This window comes from Dipodomys spectabilis, unplaced genomic scaffold, assembly GCF_019054845.1.
Source record: "Dipodomys spectabilis isolate Male_0828 unplaced genomic scaffold, ASM1905484v1 ptg000108l, whole genome shotgun sequence".
NCBI classification, from domain to species: domain Eukaryota; kingdom Metazoa; phylum Chordata; class Mammalia; order Rodentia; family Heteromyidae; genus Dipodomys; species Dipodomys spectabilis.
The window spans coordinates 10,379,211-10,403,320 of NW_024870785.1; the positions used below are offsets into that span (position 1 = coordinate 10,379,211).

A 24,110-nucleotide genomic window follows, 5' to 3' on the forward strand; every position below is an offset into this window, starting at 1 on the left:
CATAAATATGTTTATTTCTTGGCTCTCAATCCTTAGTATACATGCTTACATTTACAGCAATTCTATCTGGATTACTGTATGTATATAGCAATTTCTGGCAGGTTACACACTATTGGAAAGTGCACCATGATTTCTCTTACTGATTTTCATTTAGAGAGCATTCATCTGGTACTGAACAAGGCTTTATAGCTCTTTCAGCTATCATATGCCTTTCTTCAGCCAATGCAATGTAATAATCTAATTTGCAGAAGTTTACTTATTGCAATGGAATTTTAATTTCTACTCTAAAAAGTTATCAACAAAGCACTTGGCTTTTCAAAGCTTATGTTTAAAATATTCAACATTCTAAAGACAATGTACAATTCTAAAATTTTAAATTATAAACAAAATTTTATATGGAGTTAAAATATTAAATTCTAAAGGAATACCAGCTTTAGGTAATATTTAAGTGCAAAAGTTTTCAAAAAGTCAACACCGTTGACTTTTTGATCAACAAATCTGAAACACCATTTATTAAACACTATGTGCAAAGAAGAAAAAGCAAGTCAACAAAGAACCTTTTTCTTGTGCTCCTGCATATAGGTGCAAAGAGAATTTTGGGTTTTCCCCAAAAATCCACTTACTGAAAAATAATGCTTCAGGATTACGAGGGCAAATGAATTAATCTCTGGAAAAGACACATATTTATGTTCGCATTCTATTATGGTAGAAGATTCTAGAAAACACCACAATACTCAAGCACACACTTTTTAAAAAATCAGCTAACAAGAGTAACCATGTCAGTTGAAGACTCCTCTGTACTTTCCTGAGGGGTGAGTGAAAGGGTGAGTTTTTTGGGGAGGGGGGACACAGTTGTGGGTCTTGAACTCAAGGCTTGGATGCTGTCCTTGAGTTTTTTCACTCAAAGGCCAGTACTCTACCACTTTGAGCCACAGCTCCACTTTCAGTTGTTTCGGGGCCTGAACTCTGGGCCTGGGTGCTTTGTCTCAGCTCCTCAGCTCTACCACTTGGGCCACAGTGCCACTTCGGGTTTTCTGAGTGGCTTACTGGAGATAATCTCATCGACTTTCCTGCTTGAGCTGGCTTTGAAATGCGATCCTCAGATCTCAGCCTCCAGAGTAGCTAGGGTTACAGGCAGGCGTGAGCCACCAGCACTTCCAGTTTTTTGTGTATTTATTTTTTTGGTGATTTTGGAGATAAGAGTTTCAGGGACTTTCCAGCACTGCACTAAGGATTTTAAATAACATTTCAATTATATATATATATATATATATATATATATAGTGTGTGTGTGTGTGTATATATATATATGTGTGTATATATATATGTATATATATTTGCCAGTCCTGGGGCTTGAACTCTGGGCCTGGGCGCTGTTCCTCAGCTCTTCAGCTCAAGGCTAGCACTCTACCACTTTAGCCACAGCGCCACTTCCGGCTTTTTTTCTTTTTGCTTATGTGGTGCTGAGGAATCGAACACAGGGCCTCAGGCATGCAAGGCAAGCGCTCTACCACTGAGCCACCTTCCCAGCCCTCGATAATTTACGGTTTCTGACTTTTGGAGGCCCTCGTGGTAGGGTCTCGGGGACGCGCGGGGCCGACTGGTTCGGGGGTCTCCGGGCCCACGGAGAGGGGTGGGGTGGGGTGGGGTGGGGTGGGGAGGGAGTCCGTATGCGACACACCATGGGAACATTCCCGCACGGGGTGTCAGGCAGCGTCCGAGGGAGACTCTGAGGGAGTTAAGCTGCCGGACCGCCTGGCGGCTTCCACAGGAGCCCTCACCCAGTCTGCGGGTGTCGCCGCGCTGTCACTCACCGCCCCCGCGCTGCTGTCACTCAACCCGTCAGCGCCGCCAGGTGTCACCGTGACGCGCCGAAGCCGAGCGTCGCTTCCCGCCCCTCGCGGACTCGCCCAGCCTTCCGGCGGCGCTGCGCGCGCACACACCGGAAGTCAATAAAGATTTCTCATTCAAAACACCGGAAGTGCCTACGGTGGCCGGCCGGGCAGCCGTAGCTGGGCATGAAGCCGGGCGGCGGAGGCCGCGGGGGAGGCGGCGGCGGCGACTACGGCGATGAGTGACATCGTAGAGAAGACGCTGACGGCGTTGCCGGGACTCTTTCTGCAGAATCAGCCGGTGGGAGGGTCCCCCGCTGCCAAAACCTCCTTCTCCTCCCGGCTGGGCGGCCTCATCCGCGGCATCACCGCGCTCACCTCCAAGCACGTAAGTGGTCCGGAGAAGGGGTGGGGTGGGGGGGCCTGGAGGTCAGAGGTGGCCGGGGGGGGGCGGGGCCCGTGGGGTGGAAAGGCTCTGGCCAGCAGGCCCTATGTGAGGAGGCCTCGCATGGTGCGGCCTCTTAATGGGGAGGCGTCCTAGGGAAGTCCTCCGTGGGAAGGGCCCAGCCGAGAGGCCGAGACCCCGGTGACCCCGACCCGCACGTCCGTGGGGGGCGCAGGGCCGCTCGTGTGGCACCTCGTCCTGAGGTCTGTCAAAGAAGCGTCACTTTCCTGCTTCATCTGACAACGGGGAAACTGTTTCCCCCGTTTGGTTTTGACACTGACTTAACTCGGATCCGGGATACGTGTCTTTACCTTCCGATCCCCCGTATGTTTTCGCATGGTAGACCGTGGTATAGGTTGTTTTGAGGATCAGATGAGATGTCAAGTCCGTGAAGGTAACCCACTGAGATACAACTACCAGGCACGAATTCCTTTACTAAGTTCCTTCCTCTTCCACAGCCCTGTCAGCTGAACAGCTCTGCCCACCTCCGCCTGCTGTTGAATACTTTGGGGGGAACTTAAGGTTTTAGTCAAACTCAATGAGGTCTCCCCCCACCCCCGCCCCCTTTGCTCAAATAACCAAAATCTTCCCAAAGTGTAAAATAGGCTGCATAGGTCCCTGCTTCCGATGGACTTTGAAAATGAGTCATTATAATAGAAGTAATTAGAGTGAGTGGTGTGGCTCAAGTGGTAGAATGATTGCTTAGCATGTGCCAAGGCCCAGAGTTCAAGTCCCAGTACTAGGAAAAGAAACAGTAGTTATTAAGTTCCCATAGACTTTAGATGGGTTGCATGGGTTGCTCAAGATATTGATTTAAAGCCCAATAATTTAACAGGTATTTGTAAGCAAGGTTATATAGTAAGAGTTAAACAAATGCTTTTTTTTCCCCTTAAGGAATTGGACATCTATTTTGGGTGTAAATATAAACACAAATATAATGCAATATAAATACCAGGAAAGAAAAAAAAGACAGAACAAAATGTTCTACAGGTTTATGTCTGGCATCCATGGCTCAAGCCTGTAATCGTAGCTACTTGGAGGCTCAGAGAGGGAAGTCAGAATTTGAGGCAACTTGGGGCAGAAGAATTTGAGATAATTGGAAAAATAATTGGTTAAAAAAAAAAAGGTTCAAGCAACAGAGTATCTGCCAAACACAAGCCTTGAATTCAAACCCCAGTACCTCAAAAGCAAAAGTTAAGAACTTTGCTATACTGGATAGGATCTGCTTAGTGTGCTTAATATTGCTTGTCTTTATGTTTTTGTTCTTTACTAATTTGTATAACATGTCCAATGAAATATTAAGAAAATTATTAAGAAAATTATGAGTGGCCTTAAATTGCCTGTTGTAACTACACATGGGCATTCAAATGTGGCAGTTCTTCACTAGTAATTCTTGATTAGCAACCTAACAAACACCTGCTAATTTAAAGATAGCATCATTTAAAAAAAAAAAGAAATAGCATCATATTAGCCCAAAGTGGCCAATATGCTTAAGGAGGTAAAATGCAGTGCAGACATTGAATGTGATCCCATCTCTGTGTGTGTGTGTGTGTGTATGTGTGTGTGTGTGTGTGTGTGTGTGTGTGTGTGTTAGGAAACAATAAGAAAAGGTTAAAGAAGAGGAAAAGATTTTAAGGAAAAAGACTCCATTTTTTCTGTATAGATTGTATAAGCTATTTCTATTCATGAATACTTTTTTACTTCTAAAGGGAAAAAAATGAGACTCATTTCAGACCAGAAGAATTTCTTTAAACTTTCTGTACTTTTTTTTTCTTGCCTTGTCAATCCAAGGACTTGAACTCAGGGCCTAGACTCTGTCCCTGACCTTTTTTGCTCAATAGTCCTCTAGCACTTAGGCCACTGCTCTACTTCCAGCTTTTTGCTGGTTAATTGGAGATAAGAGTGTCATGGACTTTCCTGTCCAAGAAGTAGTGCCCAAGCTGGCCTTGGACTGTAATCCTCACATCTCAGACACTTGAATACCTAGAATTACAGGTATGAGCCACCCATATCTAGTCAGGTAATGAGTACATTTCTCTTTTTTTTTTCTTTGTCGGTCCTGGTGCTTGAACTCTGGGCCTGGGCATTGTCCCTTAGCTCTTCAGCTCAAGGTGAGCACTGTATGTACCACTTGAGCCAAAGTGCCACTTCCAGTTTTCAGGTGATTAATTGGAGATAAGAGTCTCATTGATGGGCTGGGAAGGTGGCTCAGTGGTAGAGTGCTTGCCTTGCATGCCTGAGGCCCTGGGTTCGATTCCTCAGCACCACATAAGCAAAAGGAAAAAAGCCGGAAGTGATGCTAGGGCTCAAGTGGTAGAGCGCTAGCCTTGAGCTGAAGAGCTGAGGGACAGCGCCCAGGCCCAGAGTTCAGGCCCCAGGACCGGACCCCCCCAAAAAAAAAAAAAAAAGAGTCTCATTGATGTTCCTTCCCTGGGCTGGTTTTGAACCATGATCCTCAGATCTCAGTCTCCTGAGTAGCTAGGGTTAGAGGGTGAGCTACCACTTGGCTAACTATATTTCTTTTTTTTTTGGGTCCGGTCATGGGGCCTGAATCTGGGCCTAGGCACTGTCCCTCAGCTCTTCAGCTCAAGGCTAGCACTCTACCACTTGAGCCACAGCGCCACTTCCGGCTTTTTTTTTTTTTCTTTTTGCTTATGTTGTGCTGAGGAATCGAACCCAGGGCCTCGAGCATGCAAGGCAAGCGCTCTACCACTGAGCCAACTTCCCAGCCCTACTATATTTCTTTTTAATTGAAAGTATTATACATTGTGTTTTCCCCTGTAAAAATCCTGTTAGTTGGGCTGGGAAGGTAGCTTAGTGGTAGAGTGCCTACCTAGTACAGGAAGCCCTGGGTTCAATTCCTAAGTACCACATAAACAGAAAAAGCCAGAAGTGGCGCTGTGACTTAAGTGGTAGAGTGCTAGCCTTGAGCAAAAGCAGCTCAGGGACATTGCCCAGGCCCTGTATTCAATCAAGCAAGATTGGAAAAAAAGAATCCTGCTAGGTTTTTTTTTTTTTTTTTTTTTTTTGGTCATGGGCTTGACTCTGGGCCTGAGTGCTGTTCTTCAGCTCTTCAGCTCAAGGCTAGTGCTTTGTCACTTGAGCCACAGCGCCACTTCTGGTTTTCTGAGTGGTTTATTGGAGATGAGAGTTTCAGGGATGTTCCTGCCGGGGCTGGCTTTGAACCATGACCCTCAGATCTCAGCCTCCTGAGTAGCTAGGATTATAGGTGTGAGCCACTGGCGCCCAGCTTTTTTGTTATTTTTTTTTTTTTTTATGGTACTGAATATCAAAAATCCAGAGCATTGCTAGGCAAGCTTTGCCACTGAGCTATACTTCAGCCCAATCCTGCTAGTTTAATAAGACAGTTACTTAAACATTTAAATTTGTTTACTTTTTCAGGAAGAGGAGAAATTAATCCAGCAGGAATTGAATAGTCTGAAAGCAACTGTCTCTGCTCCTACAACAACACTGGTAAGTTTGTATAGTTAGTGCAGCACATTGGAATTTGAAATCTGGGCCAGTGGGGAATTGTGAGTAGCATCTACTGATGGTTTCTAAATTTTAGTGTGTTATGGTCCAAGTCAAAGGTACTAACTTAGGTTTTTATCCTCAGCTGGTTGTACAGAAGCAAAGCTTGCCTGACTACGTGAAGTTAGGACCAATGTGATGATAGTTAGTAAATGAAATGATACTCCTGGGGTTCCAGTACTGATCTTACTGTTTTAATCTTGTACACATAGGAAACATTAGGATATGTCACTTTAACATAGTATTTTCAGACCTAAATGGATACAATGTCAAATATTTATGTCTGTTTATGTGACATTGGTCATTGAATGCAGGACTTTACCCATGCTAAACATGCACTTTACCACTGACTATATCTCCAGCTGTATTGTAGATCTTTATTTTTAACTTAGAGCATTGACTGGTTGACAAGGTAGAAACATTATTTTCTTGCTATGAAACTAAGTGTATTGTATAGAAGCTAAATCAAGACCCAGTCTTGATTGGCCAGTCTTAGCTATCATAACTTGATTCTTTAGATAGTATTTGTTCAGCAATTGCTCAGTGAGTGGTCTTGGAACACAGGCCAGTGTGGGCAGTCTGCACATAGATTAGGACCCAGGTTTTTGCTGTTGTTAGGATTTTTTGTTGACATGTAGCAGTTGTAGATATTTATGGTATACAATGTGAGAATTAAATACATGTATACAATATGTAATAACAGGATTTTTTTTTTGTCTGTCGTGGGGCTTGAACTCCGGGCCCGAGTGTTGTCCCTCGGCTCTTCAGCTCAAGGCTAGCGCTCTACCACTTGAGCTACAGTGCCACTTCCAGTTTTCTGATGGTTTATTGGAGATAAACATTTCATGGAGTTTCCTGCCCAGCATAACAAGATTTTTTGGGTGGTACAGTACTAGGGTTTGAACTTAGAGTCACATTGCTAGGCAGACTACCTACTATTTGAGCCATGCCCTCAGCCCTTTTTTGCTTTTGTTGTTTTGCAGTTAGTGTCTCCCACTTCTGCCTTGGGCCAGCTTAAGACCTTGATCCTTCTTTTACATTGTGGGGAAGCACAGGCTTATACCATGTGCCATGTTACCAAGTGATTAAGATGCTCGATTGACCTTAAATTGTGATCCTTCTAATTTCTTCCTCCCAAGTAGCTGGGATTACAAGCTTGAATTGCCTAATGTTAGTTTGTTGGTCTTTTTTTTTTTTTTGCCAATCTTGGGCCTTGAACTCAGGGCCTGGGCTATGTATGTGAGCCTCTCTATGCTGAAGGCTAGAACTCTACCACTTGAGCTACAGTGCTTCTAGCTTTTGTGTGGTATGAGGAATCAAACCCAGGGCTTCATGCATGCTAAGCAAGCACTCTACCACTAAGCCACATTTCTAGCCCATTTTTTTCCTTTGTTTTGTTTTGTCAGTCATGGGGCTTGAACTCAGGGCCTGGGCATTCTATCACTTCGAGTGGTAGAGTGGTTTTTCAGGTGGTTAATTGGAGATAAGAGTCTCATGGACTTTTCTGCCCAAGTTGGCTTTGAACTGTGACCCTCAGATCTCAGTCTCCTCTGTAGTTAGGATTACAGGCATGAGCCACCAGTGCCTGTCCTAATGCTGTTAGATTTTTTGTTCTTTTTTTGTTTTTGGTTGGTCATGGGGCTTGAACTCTGGGCCTGGGCTCTGATCCTCAGCTCTTCAGCTCAAGGCAAGCATTTTACCAGTTGAGCTACAGCCCCCCTGGTTTTCTGGTGGTTTATTGGAGATAAGAGTCTCACAGCCTTTCCTGCCTGGGCTGACTTTGTGATTCTCAGATCTCAGCCTCCTGAGTAGCTAGGATTACAGGTATGAGCCACAAGCGCCCAGTTCTAATACCAGGTTTTTGGGGTTTTTTTTGGGTCTGGTCGTGGGGCCTGAACTCAGGGCCTGGGTGCTGTCCCTCAGCTCTTCAGCTCAAGGCTAGTGCTCTACCCCTTGAGCCACAGCGCCATCTCTGGCTTTTTTTCTTTTTGCTTATGTGGTACTGGGGAATCAAACCCAGGGCCTCAGGCATGCAAGGCAAGCACTCTACCACTGAGCTACCTTCCCAGCCCCTCTAATACCAGGTTTTAAAACCAAGTTTTCTCCAACCAACATTTGTTCAACAAATACTTAGTAGAGCCTTTTGTGAATTAATCATTGTGGGAATGTTTCTTCTCTCCCCAATAAAATATTAAGGTGATCATTTTATATGAGTATGTGATCTTGTACATGAATAATACTTATAAATCTGAAATGATTCATGTATTTCCTTCAGTGACTATAATAATAATATCATAGACAAAACTCAAGACATCATTAATCCAGTACATTATAATATATATGTATGTGGATATTTATGTGTGGGTGTGTGTCTTTGTGTGTGTACCACATTTTTGTGCTTCATGGCATATAATAGAAATGTTACAAAATAGTTTCTCCCTTTTTATTTTGTTAGGTTTCAATTTTCTGTAATTGATAATACTATGTGCAGTTTTCCTTGCTACACACATAAATCTGGCGTTGGGTAGAATTGAGATTAATAGGTTGGAAGTTAGGGAGTCAGTTTAGGAGGAAGCATGTTTAGTAATTATGGCCATCCAGATGTGGACATATCTCATAGAGTAGTCTGTTTTTCTGGTGGTCTTATAGAGGTAGGATGACTGTTAAAGAAATTGTAAAGAGAATTTTTGTATTGAGGAAAAGTGCTCTCTTCTCTAAAGACAAGAGAATAATAATATATGCAGTTATCTTCCTTAAGGCTCATAGTGATTTCTGAAAAACTCTGAGATATTTCCATTTTACTAGGAATACAGGTGTGTACACGCTTTGCAATTTGATGCTGAAATGTAAAAAGTTTTTCATTACAGAAATCATTGCTAACTTCTGGGAATTTTATGCATATTTTTATTTGATGAGATATTAAAATTCTAGATGTGGTACATTTTAGATGCCATATAAGATTACTATGGATGAAATTTTGTCCCAGTAAGATATGTTTCACATTGTAACCAAAAAAATTTGGACACATAGAATTAAAAATACTTACAGCTAGGAAGTTGGCTTAGTGGTAGAGTACTTGCCTCACATGCATGAGGCCCTGAGTTCGATTCCTCAGCACCACATAAGCAGAATAAAAAAAAAAGAAAAGAAATACAGCTTATTTATTTTGTTAGTACCACTATCAGTAAAATATTTGAAAAATTTGTTGCAATACTGACTTCTGATAATTAAGATTGAAAACAACTTTTGTTTATGTATTCTGATACTGGGTGATTAATTTCTAATATCTTCCTTGTCTCTTTATTGCCTGGATTAAAGGTTATCCTACTCAATGATTATTACAAAAAAATCAAAACATTGTGGTTCTGAATATAGTAACTGGACCTTATGTTTTTCAGAAAATGATGAAAGAATGTATGGTGAGACTTATATATTGTGAGATGCTTGGATATGATGCTTCCTTTGGCTATATACATGCAATCAAGTTGGCCCAACAAGGAAACCTCTTAGAAAAAAGAGTAGGTATGTATGTGTCGTGTTTAAAGACTTTCATACTTAATGTTTTCCTTGAAGTTCCATTTACTGTATAAAAATGAGTATGGCAGGTATGTAATTTGTTTGTAGAACACTGTATTGTAATTTCCAAAGATTTAAATGATATCACTTCAGAAACCCAAAGCCTTTTAATAATCAATTTTCCGAGTACATACCATTTTGGAGTTACACAGAAGATTACATCTGAGGCAGGCACTGGTAGCTCACACCTGTAATTCTAGCTACTCAGCAAGGCTGAGATCTGAGGACCATGGCTCAAAGCCAGACAGGGTAGGAAGGTCTGTGAAATCTTATCTCCAATTAGCCATTAGAAAAATGGAAGTGTTGCTATAGCTCAAAGAGGTAGAACATTGGCCTTGAACAAAAGATCTCAGGGACAGTACCCAGGTCCTGAGTTCAAGCCATATGACCAACCAAAAAAATTTAAAAAATTAAAAAAACATTAAAACTGACCTAATCTTATGATAGTGGTTGGATGACTACAATATTTGTCAAAACTCATTGAGCTGTATCGTTAATAATATAGGTGAATTTTAAATTATACCTTAATAAAATAGGTTTTAATAATTTGGTCTAGGTGGGGAATGTGGCTTAGTAGTAGACTGCTTGCTTAGCATGCACAAAGCCAGAAATGGTGCTGTGGCTCATGTGGTGGATTGCCGTCCTTGAGCAAAAAGAAGCTCAGGGACAGTGCCCAGATTCTGAATCCAAGCCTCAGGACTGGCAAAAAAAAAAAAAAAGAGAACTCAGTCTAGAAGAAGAGCTATGGCTCGAGAGAGTCCTAGCTCTGAGCATTAGAGACAGCTCGCAGGTCCTAAGTCAATTAGCCCCAGGACTGGCATGAAAAAAAAAAAAAAAAGAAAGAAAAGAAAAACACTCTTAACACCATAGTTGGAAATTTTCCTCTTCCCTCTTTTCAATACAGTGTCTCAGTATGTAGCTTAGGCTGAGCTCAGACTTGTGGTTCTCCTGCCTCCTGAGTACTGGGACTATAGGTGTGTGCCACCATACCTGGCTAATATTTCTTTTTTTTTTTTTTTTTTTTTTGGGTCCAGTTGTGGGGCCTGAACTCTGGGCCTGGGCACTGTCCCTCAGCTCTTCAGCTCAAGGCTAGCGCTCTACCACTAGAGCCACAGTGCCACTTCCGGCTTTTTTCTTTTTGCCTATGTGGTGCTGAGGAATCGAACCCAGGGCCTCATGCATGCAAGGCAAGTGCTCTGCCACTGAGCCACCTTCCCAGCCCCCTGGCTAATATTTCTGCATAATATAAAACTTAGGGCAAAAAACATAAATCAGTACTGGAGTGCTTGTCCAGCATGCACAAAGCCCTGCAGATAAGCATGAAAGGTAGGAGGAAGAAGGGAGAGGAGGGAGGAAGGGAGAAAAAGAAGAAGAAAAAACAGGAGTGGACTAGTGGATCTCAAGGGACTCTTGGCAGGGTTACATTCAATATCTACTTATCAAAATAGCCGATAAAATTGAAATTGACTAGAATAATATTAAATATACTATTCTCACCTCCACAGATGTTAGGTTTGAGGATTAGAGGTACCTTTGTAAAAATTTTGTAAAGATTCAGCCCTGTATCAGGATTCCCAGAAAGAAGGACTAAAGACTAGAGTAGAGATGGAATGGAATGTGTTCTCCCCTCATTGAGATTGGTAATGTCATGTTCTTCTTTTTTTTTTTTTGTCAGTCTTGGGGCTTGAACTCTGGGCTTGGACACTGTCCCTGCGCTCTTCAGCTCAAGGCGAGCGCTCTGCCGCTTGAGCCACAGTGCCACTTCCAGTTTTCTAGTGGTTTTTATTGGAGATAAGAGTCTCACAGGCTTTCCTGCCCAGGCTGGCTTTGAACCCCGATCCTCAGATCTCAGCCTCCTGAGTAGCTAGTGTGAGCCACTGGCGTCCAGCTAATATCATATTCTTAAGGTCTATCATTCTGCACAAATTGTATTTACAGTGCTATGAGATGATAGAGTTTTCATAAGGAGTCAGATGCTACATGTACATAATACTCCACTTGTTGAACCCCACTCCACCCCAAGTACTCTTCTATGTTGTATGTAGAATATTCTTTAGGGTCCTTTCTCCCTTTCTGTATTCCAAATCAGGCTCTAACTCTTGTGGTATTACTCATAGGACTTCTACCAAAAAAAAAAAATTAAGAAATCTATTAGTCACTTCCTTTTCTTAAAATACCAATTTTTCTTAAAGATTATATAAAATGGGAATTTTTAAGGAATTTTTTGGTCAAGATTGCTTGGCTTGTTTGCTGGGCTCATTCTCTAGGCCTGTGTTTTGCTGCTTATTTTGGGGATGGAGTCTTGAGGACTGATCCTGCCCAGGCTGTCTTTGAATATATCAGTCCTGTAAATCTCAGCCTCCTGAGAGTAGGTAGAATTGTAGACCTGAGCCAGCATCTGGCTTACATTTGTTTGCCTATGACTACTATGTTTGACACTTGAAACATAAACTATATTATTGCTTTGTATAACTTCTTGGGAATAATATATTTTTGGTAGGTACTAATGAGGCCGTTCTTTCATTTTTTTTTTGTAGGCTATCTGGCTGTTTCTTTGTTTCTACATGAAAGTCATGAACTGTTGCTTCTCCTTGTGAATACAGTGTTAAAGGTAAGTACTATGTGTCTGTTAATGTGAGGTCTGAAACTATTTCTACTGTTTCTGAGATGGCTCCATATCCAATTGAATTCAGTAATTTTGGAAGTAGATAGGCTAAAAGAATGGGCTTAGAATGATCTTTTTAAAATCAGTTTCTGCATTTTTATAATGAAGGTGGATAATGGAACTTACCTAATTTTGAGGATTAAGTGAAACACTAGCTAGACTCATGCCAATTACCCTATCTACTCAGGAGGCTGAGATCTGAGGATAACTGTTCTAAACCAGCCCAGTTAAGAAAGTCTATGAGATCCTTGTCTTTAGTTAACCAGCAAAAAGCCAGAAGTAAAGCTGTGGCTCACTGGTCCTTGAGTAAAAAAGCTAATGGACAGCGCCAGTCTCTTAAGTTCAAGCCCCAATTACCAGCACACACACAAAAAAAAAAGAAGAACAAAGAAAGAAAGACTAGAGTTGTTGCTCTTCCTGCTGCTGTTCTTGTCCATATTGTCATTGAGTTTGGGGACAGCAGTTGGAATGATAACCATATTACCAGATTGTTTGCCAGGGGAACTGCATGCTGTAGTCTTTTCCTCTAGGATTTATCTAAAGGAATGTAGATAGAACTTGAGTAACTGCAATCTTTAAAATTCAAAAAGTCATTTACAATGGGTACAAATATACTTGCTTGGCAAAATTACACAAATGATAAACACATAACTTAGTCTGTACTCACAATTTTTTCCTATTAAGTTTCTAATCAGATCTAATAATGAAGTATAATTGAATTATCAGTCTTTTTCCTGGTTTTTTTTTTTTGTGTGTATTAGACTTTCAATATGTGAGTATGGAGTGTCTATTTGTACAATATTTTCTGAAGTTTAAATCAGGTACTAGTTACTAGTAGCTTAAATTTTTCAAAAAAAAATTTTTATTGGTTGGTCATGGGGCTAGGATTACAGCTTCAGCCACTGGGACTGGGCTAAACTTTTCAAAAATTTAAAAATGTATTTTGAAGTTTCTATAGAATGATTAATAAAATATGTGCCTTAAGTTAATATGAATATATGCATTTTATTGTACAAATTCTAAAGTTACTTTTTTTGTGTGCCAGTATTGGCTTTTAAACTTAGGGCCTGGGTACTGCTCCTAAGCATTCTTTTGCTCAAGGCTAGCCATCTACCACTTGAGCCACAGCTCCACTTCTGGCTTTTTTGTTTTGGTGGTTAATTAGACATAAGATTTTCACAGACTTTTCCTGCCCAAATTAGCTTTGAACTGTAATCAGCCTCCTGAGCGGCTAGGATTACAGATGTGAGCCACCAGCACCCAACTTAAGTTTTAAATTTTTACTCATGATTAACTAGAAAAATTCATAAAATTGTTTTGTTAGTAGTTTGAGATGTTTTAAGCACTATAATAAAGGAGACAGAAATGGTTAGCTTTTGTATTAGTTTCCATTTATATCTACCTGTCACCTATCTATCTGTCTGTCTGTCTGTCTGTCTGTCTGTCTGTCTGTCTGTCTGTCTGTCTGTTCTATTAAGGCAAATGAAACAGATAGGGATAGTCCCATAAAATGTGACATAAGAGCTGGGCACCAGTGACTCACGCCTGTAATCCTAGTTACTCAAAGCCAGCCCGGGAAAGTCTGTGTGACTCTTTATCTCCAATAAACCACCAGAAAACCAGAAGTAGCACTGTGGCTCAAGTGGTAGAGCGCTCACCTTGAGCTGATGAGCTCAGGGACAGTGCCCAGGCCCAGAGTTCAAGCCCCATAACCGACCAAAAAAAAAATGTGACATAAGTATAAATGCACAAATTAAATATAAAGCTGGGAAGAATTCACTAAATATATAAGCTTAGTACAGTGATAAATTTGCCATCCTTAGTTTGAAACTTTACACTGAAAGTTTTCTTTGTAATCATGCCAGGACTTGCAGAGCACTAACTTGGTGGAAATATGTATGGCTCTTACTGTTGTCAGCCAGATTTTCCCTCGAGAGATGATTCCAGCTGTTCTTCCTTTAATAGAAGATAAACTTCAGCATTCTAAGTAAGTAAATTCTTTTGGTATTAGTGTCTTTACTGTATATTTCAAATAAAAATGTATGCTAAGCCGGGCACTGGTGGCTCAAGCCTGTAATCCTAACTACTCAGGAGGCTGAGATCTGAGGATGATGGTTCAAAGCCAGCCCCAGCAAGAAAGTCCGTGAGACTCTTACCTCCAATAAACCACTAGAAAACGGGAAGTGACACTGTGGCTCAAGTGGTAGAGTGCCAGCCTTGAGCTGAAGAGCTGAGGTACAGCATTCCGGCCCAGAGTTCAAACCCCATGACTGACAAAAAAAAAAAGTATACTAGATTTATTATAACTAACTTAATGCTACTACAATAGAGAATATTCTTTGATTATCAGTTATTACACAAAAATTCCCAATAGAATTGACGTTTTTGCAGATTTAGAAAATGTTAGGTGGCTTTCTAAAGTTAAGGCCTCTCTAAAGTGAGCATTACCATCAGGAATCCTTTGTTTTTCTCTCATTTCTTTCCCTCACAAGCAATGGTGCTGCTTTCCTTTAGCTATAAAGGCTTGAAATTGCCAGACACCGGTGACTCACGCCTGTAATACTAGCTACTCAGGAGGCTGAGATCTCAGGATCACGGTTCAAAGCCAGCCTGGGCAGGAAACTCTGTGAGATTCTTATCTCCAGTAAACCACCAGAAAAACCAGAAGTGGTGCTGTAGCTCAAGTGGTAGAGTACTTACCTTGAGCTAAAGAGCTGAGGGACAGCACTCAGGCCCATAGTTCAAGCCCCACAACCAACCCCAAAAAAGGCTTGAAATTCCTTAATTCTCAAAAAGTTGTTTAGAAGATGAAGAAAAATTATAGAAAACGGAAAAATAGTTCAAGTGCTCTGAACACAAAGCTTCAGTATACTGGGAAGGTACTTTTTTCCACACTTTTTTGGGGGCTAGTATTAGGACTTGAACTCAGGGCTTGGGAGCCATTCCTTAGCTCTTTTTGCTCAAGGCTGGTGCTCTACCACTTGAGACACATCTCTACTTGGCTGGTTTTTGAACCTCAATCCTCAAATCTTCGTCTCTTCAGTAGCTAGGATTGCAGGCATGAACCACTGGTGTCTGGAGGACTCCCTTGTCTCCCCCCCGCCTGGGTATTGCAATATATCCCAGGCTGGCCTGGAACTTAAAACTATGTTAGCCTCTCCTGTCCTGGGATTATAGGCACTCCTTACTGTACCCAGCTAGTATACCATCTCTGTATTTTTGCTTCATGTTTGCTAGATATTATCTGCTACAAATGAACACTGAGACTAGCATGTGCTTTTCTTTTGCTATCATGAGATTTTAAAACAAAAGCAATGCAAGGAGAAGAGTAATACCTGCACTTCACCATCCTCAGAATATTTGGAGTATGCTTGTCTGTAATAGAAAGATTTTCAATTGGCTTTGGTAGCTCAGTCTGAAATCCCAAAAATTTAGGATACAAGGGGATCTTGAATTTGATGTATGCTGAGTTTCATGCAGGTTAACAAAGAAATATTAAACATTTTAAAACATTTGTAAATATTAAATTTTAATATATGAATTTAATTTTGGTAAATATTAATATAATTTTAATTTGATTGATATTTATAAATGCTCATTTAATAATCTAGCTGAAATTCCTTATTGTTGGTTTAAACTTACTATTATCTTGTCTCAATTTCTATATACAATATTTAAAAAAAATGAGGCCGGGCACCCTCATTCACGCCTGTAATCCTAGCTATTCAGGAGGCTGAGATCTGAGGATCAGGGTTCAAAGCCAGCCCGGACAGGAAAAGTCCGAGAGACTCTTATTTCCAGTTAACCACCAGAAAACTGGAAGTGGTGCTGTGGCTCAAGTGGTGATAGAGCACTCGCCTTGAGCTGAAGAGTTGAGGGACAGTGCCCAGGCCTAGAGTACAAGCCCCATGAGTTTTAAAAAATGAAATTAGAGAATTAAGAAATTTTTCTTGTTTTAACTGATTGCTAAAGTAATTTACACTGGTGGCTCACACCTGTAATTCTAACTCCTAAGGAAGCTGAGATCCTGAGGATCAAGGTTTGAGGCATTCCTTGGTCAGAAAAGTCCATACAACTCTGTTTTCAAATAACCAGCAGAAAGCAAAGCTGGAGGTGTGGCTCAAGTAGTCACAGTTAAGCAAGCAGGCCGAATGAGCTTGAGGTCTCCAGTTCAAACCCCAGCACTGCCAAAAAAAAAAAAAGTTCTAGAGCTTGGGATATAGCTAAGTACTAGAACACTTGCCTTATATCTATAAGGCCCTGATTTTGATTTCAAGCACTTAAATAAAAGCATACTAGGGGCTAGGAATGTGGCTTATGAGTGGTAGAGTGTTTGCATGAAGACCTAGGCTCCATTCCTCAGTACCACATAAAAAGAAAAAGCCAGAAAAAGTGACTAGAGGAATTTTTAATATATAATATAGGCAGTTAAAGCCTCTTGATCCAAATGTGGTTGTACGTAGCTGTAATTCCAGCACTGGGCAGGCTAAAGTAGGATAGAGAGTTTGAGTCCAACTTGAGCTACGTAGTGAGACCTTATTTCAAATAGGGAAAAAAAAATCTCAAGAGATTTTAATTTTTAGAAATAACTACTTTTTATATTTGTTGCATTAGAATAAAGAAACTGATAAGATACGGATCATTCTTTGTTTCTTTTTTTGAAATCATCTGGCCTATAATCTATTCAAACTAAGTATCTGATGGCTCACATTGTCTTGTTGAAATTTAATTTTTCATCCTTAGGGAAATTATTCGGAGAAAAGCTGTTCTAGCATTGTACAAATTCCATCTCATTGCTCCTAATCAAGTACAGCATATCCATATTAAGTTCCGGAAAGCACTTTGTGACAGAGATGTTGGGGTCATGGCTGCTTCTTTGCACATATACCTTAGGATGATTAAGGTAAGTTAGAAATTTCAGCAAGTACTGAGTAGCTACTACCATAGGGAAATATAACTAGAATTAAAAGAAAACTCATACATTTCAATAAAATGCCTCATTAACATTATTTTTGCTGTTAATTTGACTTTCTTTTATTGTTACTGTAAAGGTGATGTAAAGAGGGGTTTACACTGGGCTGGGAAGGTGGCTCAGTGGTAGAGCGCTTGCCTTGTATGCATGAATCCCTGGGTTCGATTCCTCAGCACCACGTAAGCCGGAAAAAAAAAAGCTGGAAGTGGCGCTGTGGCTCAAATGGTAGAGTGCTTGCCTTGAGCTGAAGAGCTGAGGGACAGTGCCCAGGCCCAGAGTTCAGGCCCCACAACCGGACCCAAAAAAAAAAAAAAAGAGGGGTTACACTTACGTAAGTTGGGTAATCAGTATATTTCTTTTTAGACATTGTTACCTCTTTCCTCATTTCTCCCAGTTTTTCTCTTACCAACCTCCCCCAACATTGACTTTCTAATAGTAATTTTGGCAAGTGTTGACGGCGTGAATTGTGATATCATTACAGAATTAGATTGCTTTGAGTGCCTGCAGTGTTTTTATGTTACAGAAATGTGGAAAAATGGTGGCTGGGATAGATGATTGAAAGGGGAAGGTTTTTTAAGCAGTGAGTCTCTTTCATACAGCTTCATGGGATACCTACCAGCTGGTAGGAGAAGAGCAGGTGCAGGTTATATCAGGTATAGCTGACAGTGTTGGCTGCCTGCACTGAGACTGGGGTAGTCAAGGGGAGAGGAAGGTTGAATGGTATGGTAAAATACTTTTCTAAACCATGATGGATATGTACCAGTTCAGCAATTCCCTCTCAGTGTATTGCCTGAAACTTTGTCTTCAAAAGTATACTCAGTCCTCAGTGCAAAAATTATATTTGTATAAAAATATAAAATTGCTGTGGGAGATTTTATAAATGCCTGTTGTCACAAAATGAAATGTGTTGTTGAACTCATTATGATTATAGAACCAAAATTTAACCGGGTGCTACTGGCTCATGCCTGTAATCCTAACTAAAAGGCTGGGATCTGCGGATCACATTGTGAAGCTAGCTTGGACAGAAAAGTCTGTGAGACTCTTAATGATAGAGTGCCACCCTTGAACAGAAAAGCCAAGCAAGAGTATAAGGTCCTGAGGTTGAGCCCCAATACCAAAAGAACCAAATCTTATCTTCTTCTGTTATGTGCATTTTGTTACAAAATGGTGTAGTATAAATATATTTAACATTAAATCTTATTCTCTATTTAATGTATATTAAAATTTCCTTTCCAAAAATTTGCCTGTGAAAACATCATTGCAATGGAGAATCTAACATTCAGCAAGGAGGATATATTTTATTTTCCTAGTTCAAGACATTAGTCAGAGAGATTTTCAAGGCATTATCATTCAGGAGTAAAAGTATATTTATATGCTATATGGGTAATTAATTTTGAAGGCTTTGAATGTTTAGGGCTTCAAATGTAGTCTCCAGTGCTTTTGTACCAGAATTTAACTCTTATGTCTTTTACACACACAGTTCAGAAATTGCAAACAGGCCTTGATTTTTATTGAGTCACAGTGTTACTGCTTTTTTTCAATATGCCAATTATTTTCACTTTATACTTTATTTCCTACTACTGGCTAGTAAGGATTCTGTGACGTAATTATAAAACTTTTAAAATGTGATTAAACTGTGAAGGAAAAAGTAGAGAGTGTGCAAGCTTTTCTGGGGATGATTCATCTTTGGATTGGGTAGCCAGAAGAGTCTTAAATGGAAGAAATTATGTGTATCAATAACTCTTATTAAATGTGAACATAAACTACCGAGCTTTACAACGTCGGTGCGGGGGGCGGGGGGGGAGAAGGGGGAGGAAGGAGAAGGATTGGGATTGGGGGGGAGGGGGGAGGCTGGGAAGGGATGTGAAGGGTAAACCAAAGGAAGAGGCTGCAATGCTTGGTAAGAAATGTACGCATTATCCTGCCCATGTAATTGTAACCCCTCTGTGCAGTATGTTCACAAATAAAATTAAATTAAATTAAAAAAAATGTGAACATAAACCAAATGAGAATGTTTTAAGGGAGGTTCGATATTAACCAAGCCTATTTCATATTTGATAAGACATCATCAAAAAGTTGCTTTTTTTATGTAGGAGAACCCATCTGGATATAAAGACTTGACTGGAAGTTTTGTAACCATTTTAAAGCAAGTAGTTGGAGGAAAGCTCCCAGTAGATTTCAATTACCACAATGTGCCAGCACCATGGTTACAGATTCAGCTTTTGAGAATCCTAGGACTTCTAGGAAAAGACGATCAAAGGTAAACCATTCTAAGTAAGTTACTTACTGACTCCATACCGTAGCACTGAGTCACTTGGAGGTTTTAGTCTTACTTTGGCTTAGGCTTTAGTCACTTAGAGGTTTCATGATCATCCACATTCTGCCGGTGCTTTGTTGACTTAATAGTGATCAATGAATGTGAAAAGTTCATAAATTTTTGAGTAGTCCATGGGGTAATATTGAAGGTCCTTTACATCCTGTCTACCTCATCAATTATTCACATTTACTTTGTCATTCTCTCTCTTTCTGTGGACATATATACATGATTTTTTCCCCTCTATTGTTTGAGAGCAAATCCAATTATATATTAGTTCCTTTACAATCAAGAGGCTTGGTTTGAGTCTTATATATTGAGAAAAGACTTGCTAATCAATGTTCTGACATTGATGTCATATAGTATGGGGTATACATGTTCTAATTTTCTAGCCTAGTTCTACAGAGGGACTGTTTTCTCCTATATTGCTCCTAGAAATGTCTTCTCATCTTCGTACCAGAACCAATCTTCTCTGAACTCTTCATCAGTGCTAATTGGGCTGTATCACTTTTGATTACTGTGTCAGCTTTTTCCTGTGTGTATCAGTCTCAAGTCCTGATTGAAGTGCAACACCCAAAGTGATGAGGAAATTCACATTAGAAATGTTTCTCCTAATTTTATTTTATGTAATCCCACACTATGCTAATAGAGAGCTCTAGTTTGAGCTCACTGGAATTCTACTTATTTATTTATTTAATGCATTTATTTATTTTTAATGCCAGTCCTGAAGCTTGAATTTAGGGCCTGGGCTCTGTTTCTGAGCTTTTGTTGAACTACAGCCCCACTTACAGCTTTTTTTGGTGGTTAATTGGAGATAAGAGTCTCACTGACTTTACTACCTGCCTATCCTGGCTTAGGACCATGATCCTCAGAGCTCAGCCTCTGGAGTAGCTAGGATTATGGGTGTGAGCTCCTGGTCCCCAGCTGGAATTCTATTTTAAAATTTAGTATTGGAGTATTATCGCTTATCCTCTAAAAAAGATAATGCTCTTTGATGTTAAGGAATTTTACTTAAGGAATTTTATTTAATTCATTTAGCCATATCTTTTCTTGGATGGATTTGAAGAATATACAAAGTTGAGTAAGATTCCTTACCTCCAAAGAGCTCCGTGGAATAGTAATTAGGCTAGGTTCAGAAATGGATATATAAGAGCCGGGCGCTGGTGGCTCACGCCTGTAATCCTAGCTACTCAGGAGGCTGAGATCTGAGGATCGCGGTTCAAAGCCAGCCGGGGCAGGAGAGACCGTGAGACTCCTATCTCCAATAAACCACCAGAAAACCGGAAGTGGCGCTGTAGCTCAAGTGGTAGAGTGCTCGCCTTGAGCTGAACTGAGGGACAGCGCCCAGGCCCAGAGCTCAAGACCCACGACCGACAAAAAAAAAAAAAAAAAAAGAAATGGATATATAAAGAGCATAATGTTGTACAACTTAACTATGTTTTCTTCTATCTTCTCTCCACTTTTTTTCAACATAAATCTTGTAATTTATAAGAAAGATAAGCTTAATATGACAGAGTAAAAATGTCACTTCATAATAGGATTCTAAAAGTATTGAAAGAAAAAATTTCCCGAAAAACCTTTTTCTTACCATTTCAATATTTTCTTGTGTTTTATAGTATTGGGTGCTTTTTTGTTTTTTGTTTTTGTTTTGTTTTTGGTGCCAGTACTGAGGCTTGAACTCAAGACCTGGGCCCTGTCCCTGTGCTTCTTTTGCTCAAGGCTAGCACTCTACCAAATAGTTTATTGGAGATGAGAGTCTCATGGACTTCCTTGCCCAGACTGGCTTCGAACCATGATCTTCAGCTCTCAGCCTCCTGAGTAGCTAGGATTACAGGTGTGAGCCCCCGGCACCTGGCTGATTTTTGGCTTTTTAGGGTTGGTAAGACCTGCCATGGTGGAAGAAGGCTTAAATAGTATAATGTGTTTTATGCTGTGGTTCTCCAGTCTCATTATTAGATTGTCAAGATAGAATGAAAGTACTTGTACATAAAATTGACTTTTCTACTTCTGTATTTGTAAAAAGAAAAGAAGGGAATATAATGTTCTGAAGGGAACATAATGTTCATGGTATCAAATTTATACATCCTCAGGTTATTTTGATGTTTTTGTTTTATAGCATCATTTCTCTATAACACCTTTGTATATAACTTAACGGTGTTTTTGTTTGTTTGGTTTTTGCTTATACTGGGACTTGAACTCAGAGCCTCGTGCTCTTATTTGGCATTCTTGCTCACAGATGGCACTTGCCTCTTGAGCTACATCTCCACTTCTAGGTATTTGGTGGTTAATTGGAGATTTTGTATTTGTCTGCCTGGGCTGGCTTCAAACTGTGATCCTCACATCTCAGCTTCCTGAGTAGCTAGGATTACAGGTATGAGCCACTGGTGCCCAGCTGCTGCTAGTCTTTTTTCCATTACTGTTTTTTGAATTTGCAAAGCATACAAAAATACCAACTGGGAAGCAATAATTTTCACATTGATTTCTTGGCCAGGAATTTTAGAGGCTTGGAGGCTGAGTACTTGGGCACTTTAAGCACTGTATGATTTTTGTTTGTCTCAACCTACGTGCTGTTTCTGTTATCAGAACAGGTAAACTGCTACATAAAAACAGGTAGCTGCTACATATAAAATTTAATAATTTTAGAAATAAATGAAGGTTACATTTTTCTTGCTAAAGAACCTAGTTGCTCTCTGGGGAAAGACTAGTATTCGAATATTTTAAAAAAAACAAGCTGGTTAAGAAAACAGATAACATACTATTTAAAAGATATTACTATAGTGATTTGAATGTTACAAAAATTTTATTTGTTTAAGCAGATTATAACCTGGTTTGACTACTAGGACCAGATGAGGGAAGAGGTGACCGAACTCTGTTTGTTTCCTCAGTTGCTAACTAGCCAAGTTTGGTAGAACAGGAGATTCAACTCAGGAAAAGAGCAAATGAAATCATTTGAAGTAAAGTTTGGTAACTTTACTATAAAATGAATTTCTTTCGCTTTTCTTCTGTAGATCCTCAGTTTTAAAGAGAGAAAAATTTGAAAAACTATGTTTTGTTCGGTTAGAATACTGTAATTCTACTGCAAATAAAATATCTTTCAAACAGGACAAGTGAATTAATGTATGATGTTCTTGATGAATCCTTACGAAGAGCTGAATTAAATCACAATGTCACTTATGGTAGGTAACATATACATGTTCTTGTAATAACTAATGTTGTTTTTAGTATGGTAACTAAATCTATGTTAGAAACTATAAATTCCAATAGAATTTTATGCACGAATTTTAAGGTTTTTTTGGATTAGGTAATGAATAATAGTAATACTCTGAAACTATTACCTTTTCTAATATTGAGTTAAATTTATTGTCATCAATTGAAAACAAACCTGTCTTGGGATGCTTTTGTGTGCCTGATGGTATTTTCAGATTTTTGGCTCTCCAGTACCCACGCAGAATATCATTGTATGTCTCAAGCTGGCTTCTACCTTACCATCCTCCTGCCCTCCCCTCTGAGTGGTGAGGATCTTAGGCAAGTAGAGCTGTGCCCAGTGCATAGATCTGCTTTTAAGTCTGATTCTGTGTTAGTGCTGTGTCTCATTTCTGATACTGTGACTCTTTAGGACATACAGCGCTTTAATGTGTCTCAGTGATTCTTCTGATCATGGCAAAGCTCCAGTTCCTCAACTCATGGGACTATGGTTTTTCTTTTTCTTTGGTACTGGTCCTGGGCTTGAGCTCAGGGCTTGGGCACTGTCCCTGAGCTATTTTTGCTCAAGACTAGCACTCTATAGCTTGAGCCACAGTACCACTTCTGACTTTTTTTTTTTTTTTTGAAATTAATTAGAAATAAGAGTCTCACAGACCTTCCTGCCTGAGCTGTCTTCAAACTGAGGTCCTCAGATTTCAGCCTCCTGTGTAGCTAGAATTATAGGCATGAGCCATCGCTGCCCAGCCAGTTCATTTGTTTTGTTTTGTCTTGTTGGTTATGGGGCTTGAACTCAGGGCAGGGGCACTGTCCCTGAGCTCTGTTGCTCCAAAGTTAGCTCTTTACCACTTTGAGCCATAGTTCCACTTCCAGTTTTTGAGTGGTTAATTGGAGATAAGAGTCTCCCAGGGACTTTTTTGCCTGGGTTGGCTTCAAACCATGATCCTTAGATCTCAGCCTCCGGAGTAGCTAGGATTACTCACATGAGCTACCAGCACCCGGCCCAACTCATGTTTTTTTAAGGAATTGGAAAAAAAAAATTAGTGTCTCCTTTAATCACTAAAGTGTTAAGACTCGTGGCATTATTAGAAAGTCCATCTAGCACACCAACAAGAGGTACAATAGAATGCTTTATATATTAAAGGTTAATTTTAAAGTAATTGCAAGATTTTTGAATAATAACCCTCTCTTTGAAACTCAGGCCAACTTAAAATTATTATACTGCAATAAATTACATACATAATTTCTGTGCATAAGTGGTAGAAACTATTTGAAAGCAAAATATTTTAAAGTCCTCAAGGAGTTTTGGAAAGATTGTCTGCATGTCCATTAGAATGGTAGCTTATGGAGGGGAAGGTGTTTTGAGTTTTGCTCACTGCTGCTTCCATGGTATTAATATGCATCAGGCACACATGAGAGGTTTGATAAATATTTTGTGCATACGTGAATGCCTCAGTCTTATTACTGGTAATATAATTTTCTTTAAATTCTAATAAAGTAAGACTGAAAACAATAAAGATTGCTTCTTTGAAATTTTTCTGTAGAAAATTTTGTTTATTTTAAGTCTAACAGAA

General features: G+C 40.0%; 1 protein-coding gene across 1 annotated transcript in view; it reads left to right on the forward strand.

The window, feature by feature from the left end:
- Positions 1-2,004: 2,004 nt before the first annotated feature.
- The window catches only part of Ap4e1 (adaptor related protein complex 4 subunit epsilon 1), a 43,454-nt gene continuing 21,348 nt past the window's right edge, over positions 2,005-24,110 (forward strand). Inside the window, exons 1-8 of the mRNA XM_042687636.1 lie at positions 2,005-2,220; positions 5,680-5,751; positions 9,207-9,330; positions 11,922-11,995; positions 13,915-14,036; positions 16,793-16,952; positions 19,115-19,281; positions 22,438-22,511. Coding sequence (XP_042543570.1) covers positions 2,071-2,220; positions 5,680-5,751; positions 9,207-9,330; positions 11,922-11,995; positions 13,915-14,036; positions 16,793-16,952; positions 19,115-19,281; positions 22,438-22,511 — 943 coding nt within the window. The 5' untranslated portion in view covers positions 2,005-2,070. The remainder of the gene's footprint in view (positions 2,221-5,679; positions 5,752-9,206; positions 9,331-11,921; positions 11,996-13,914; positions 14,037-16,792; positions 16,953-19,114; positions 19,282-22,437; positions 22,512-24,110) is intronic.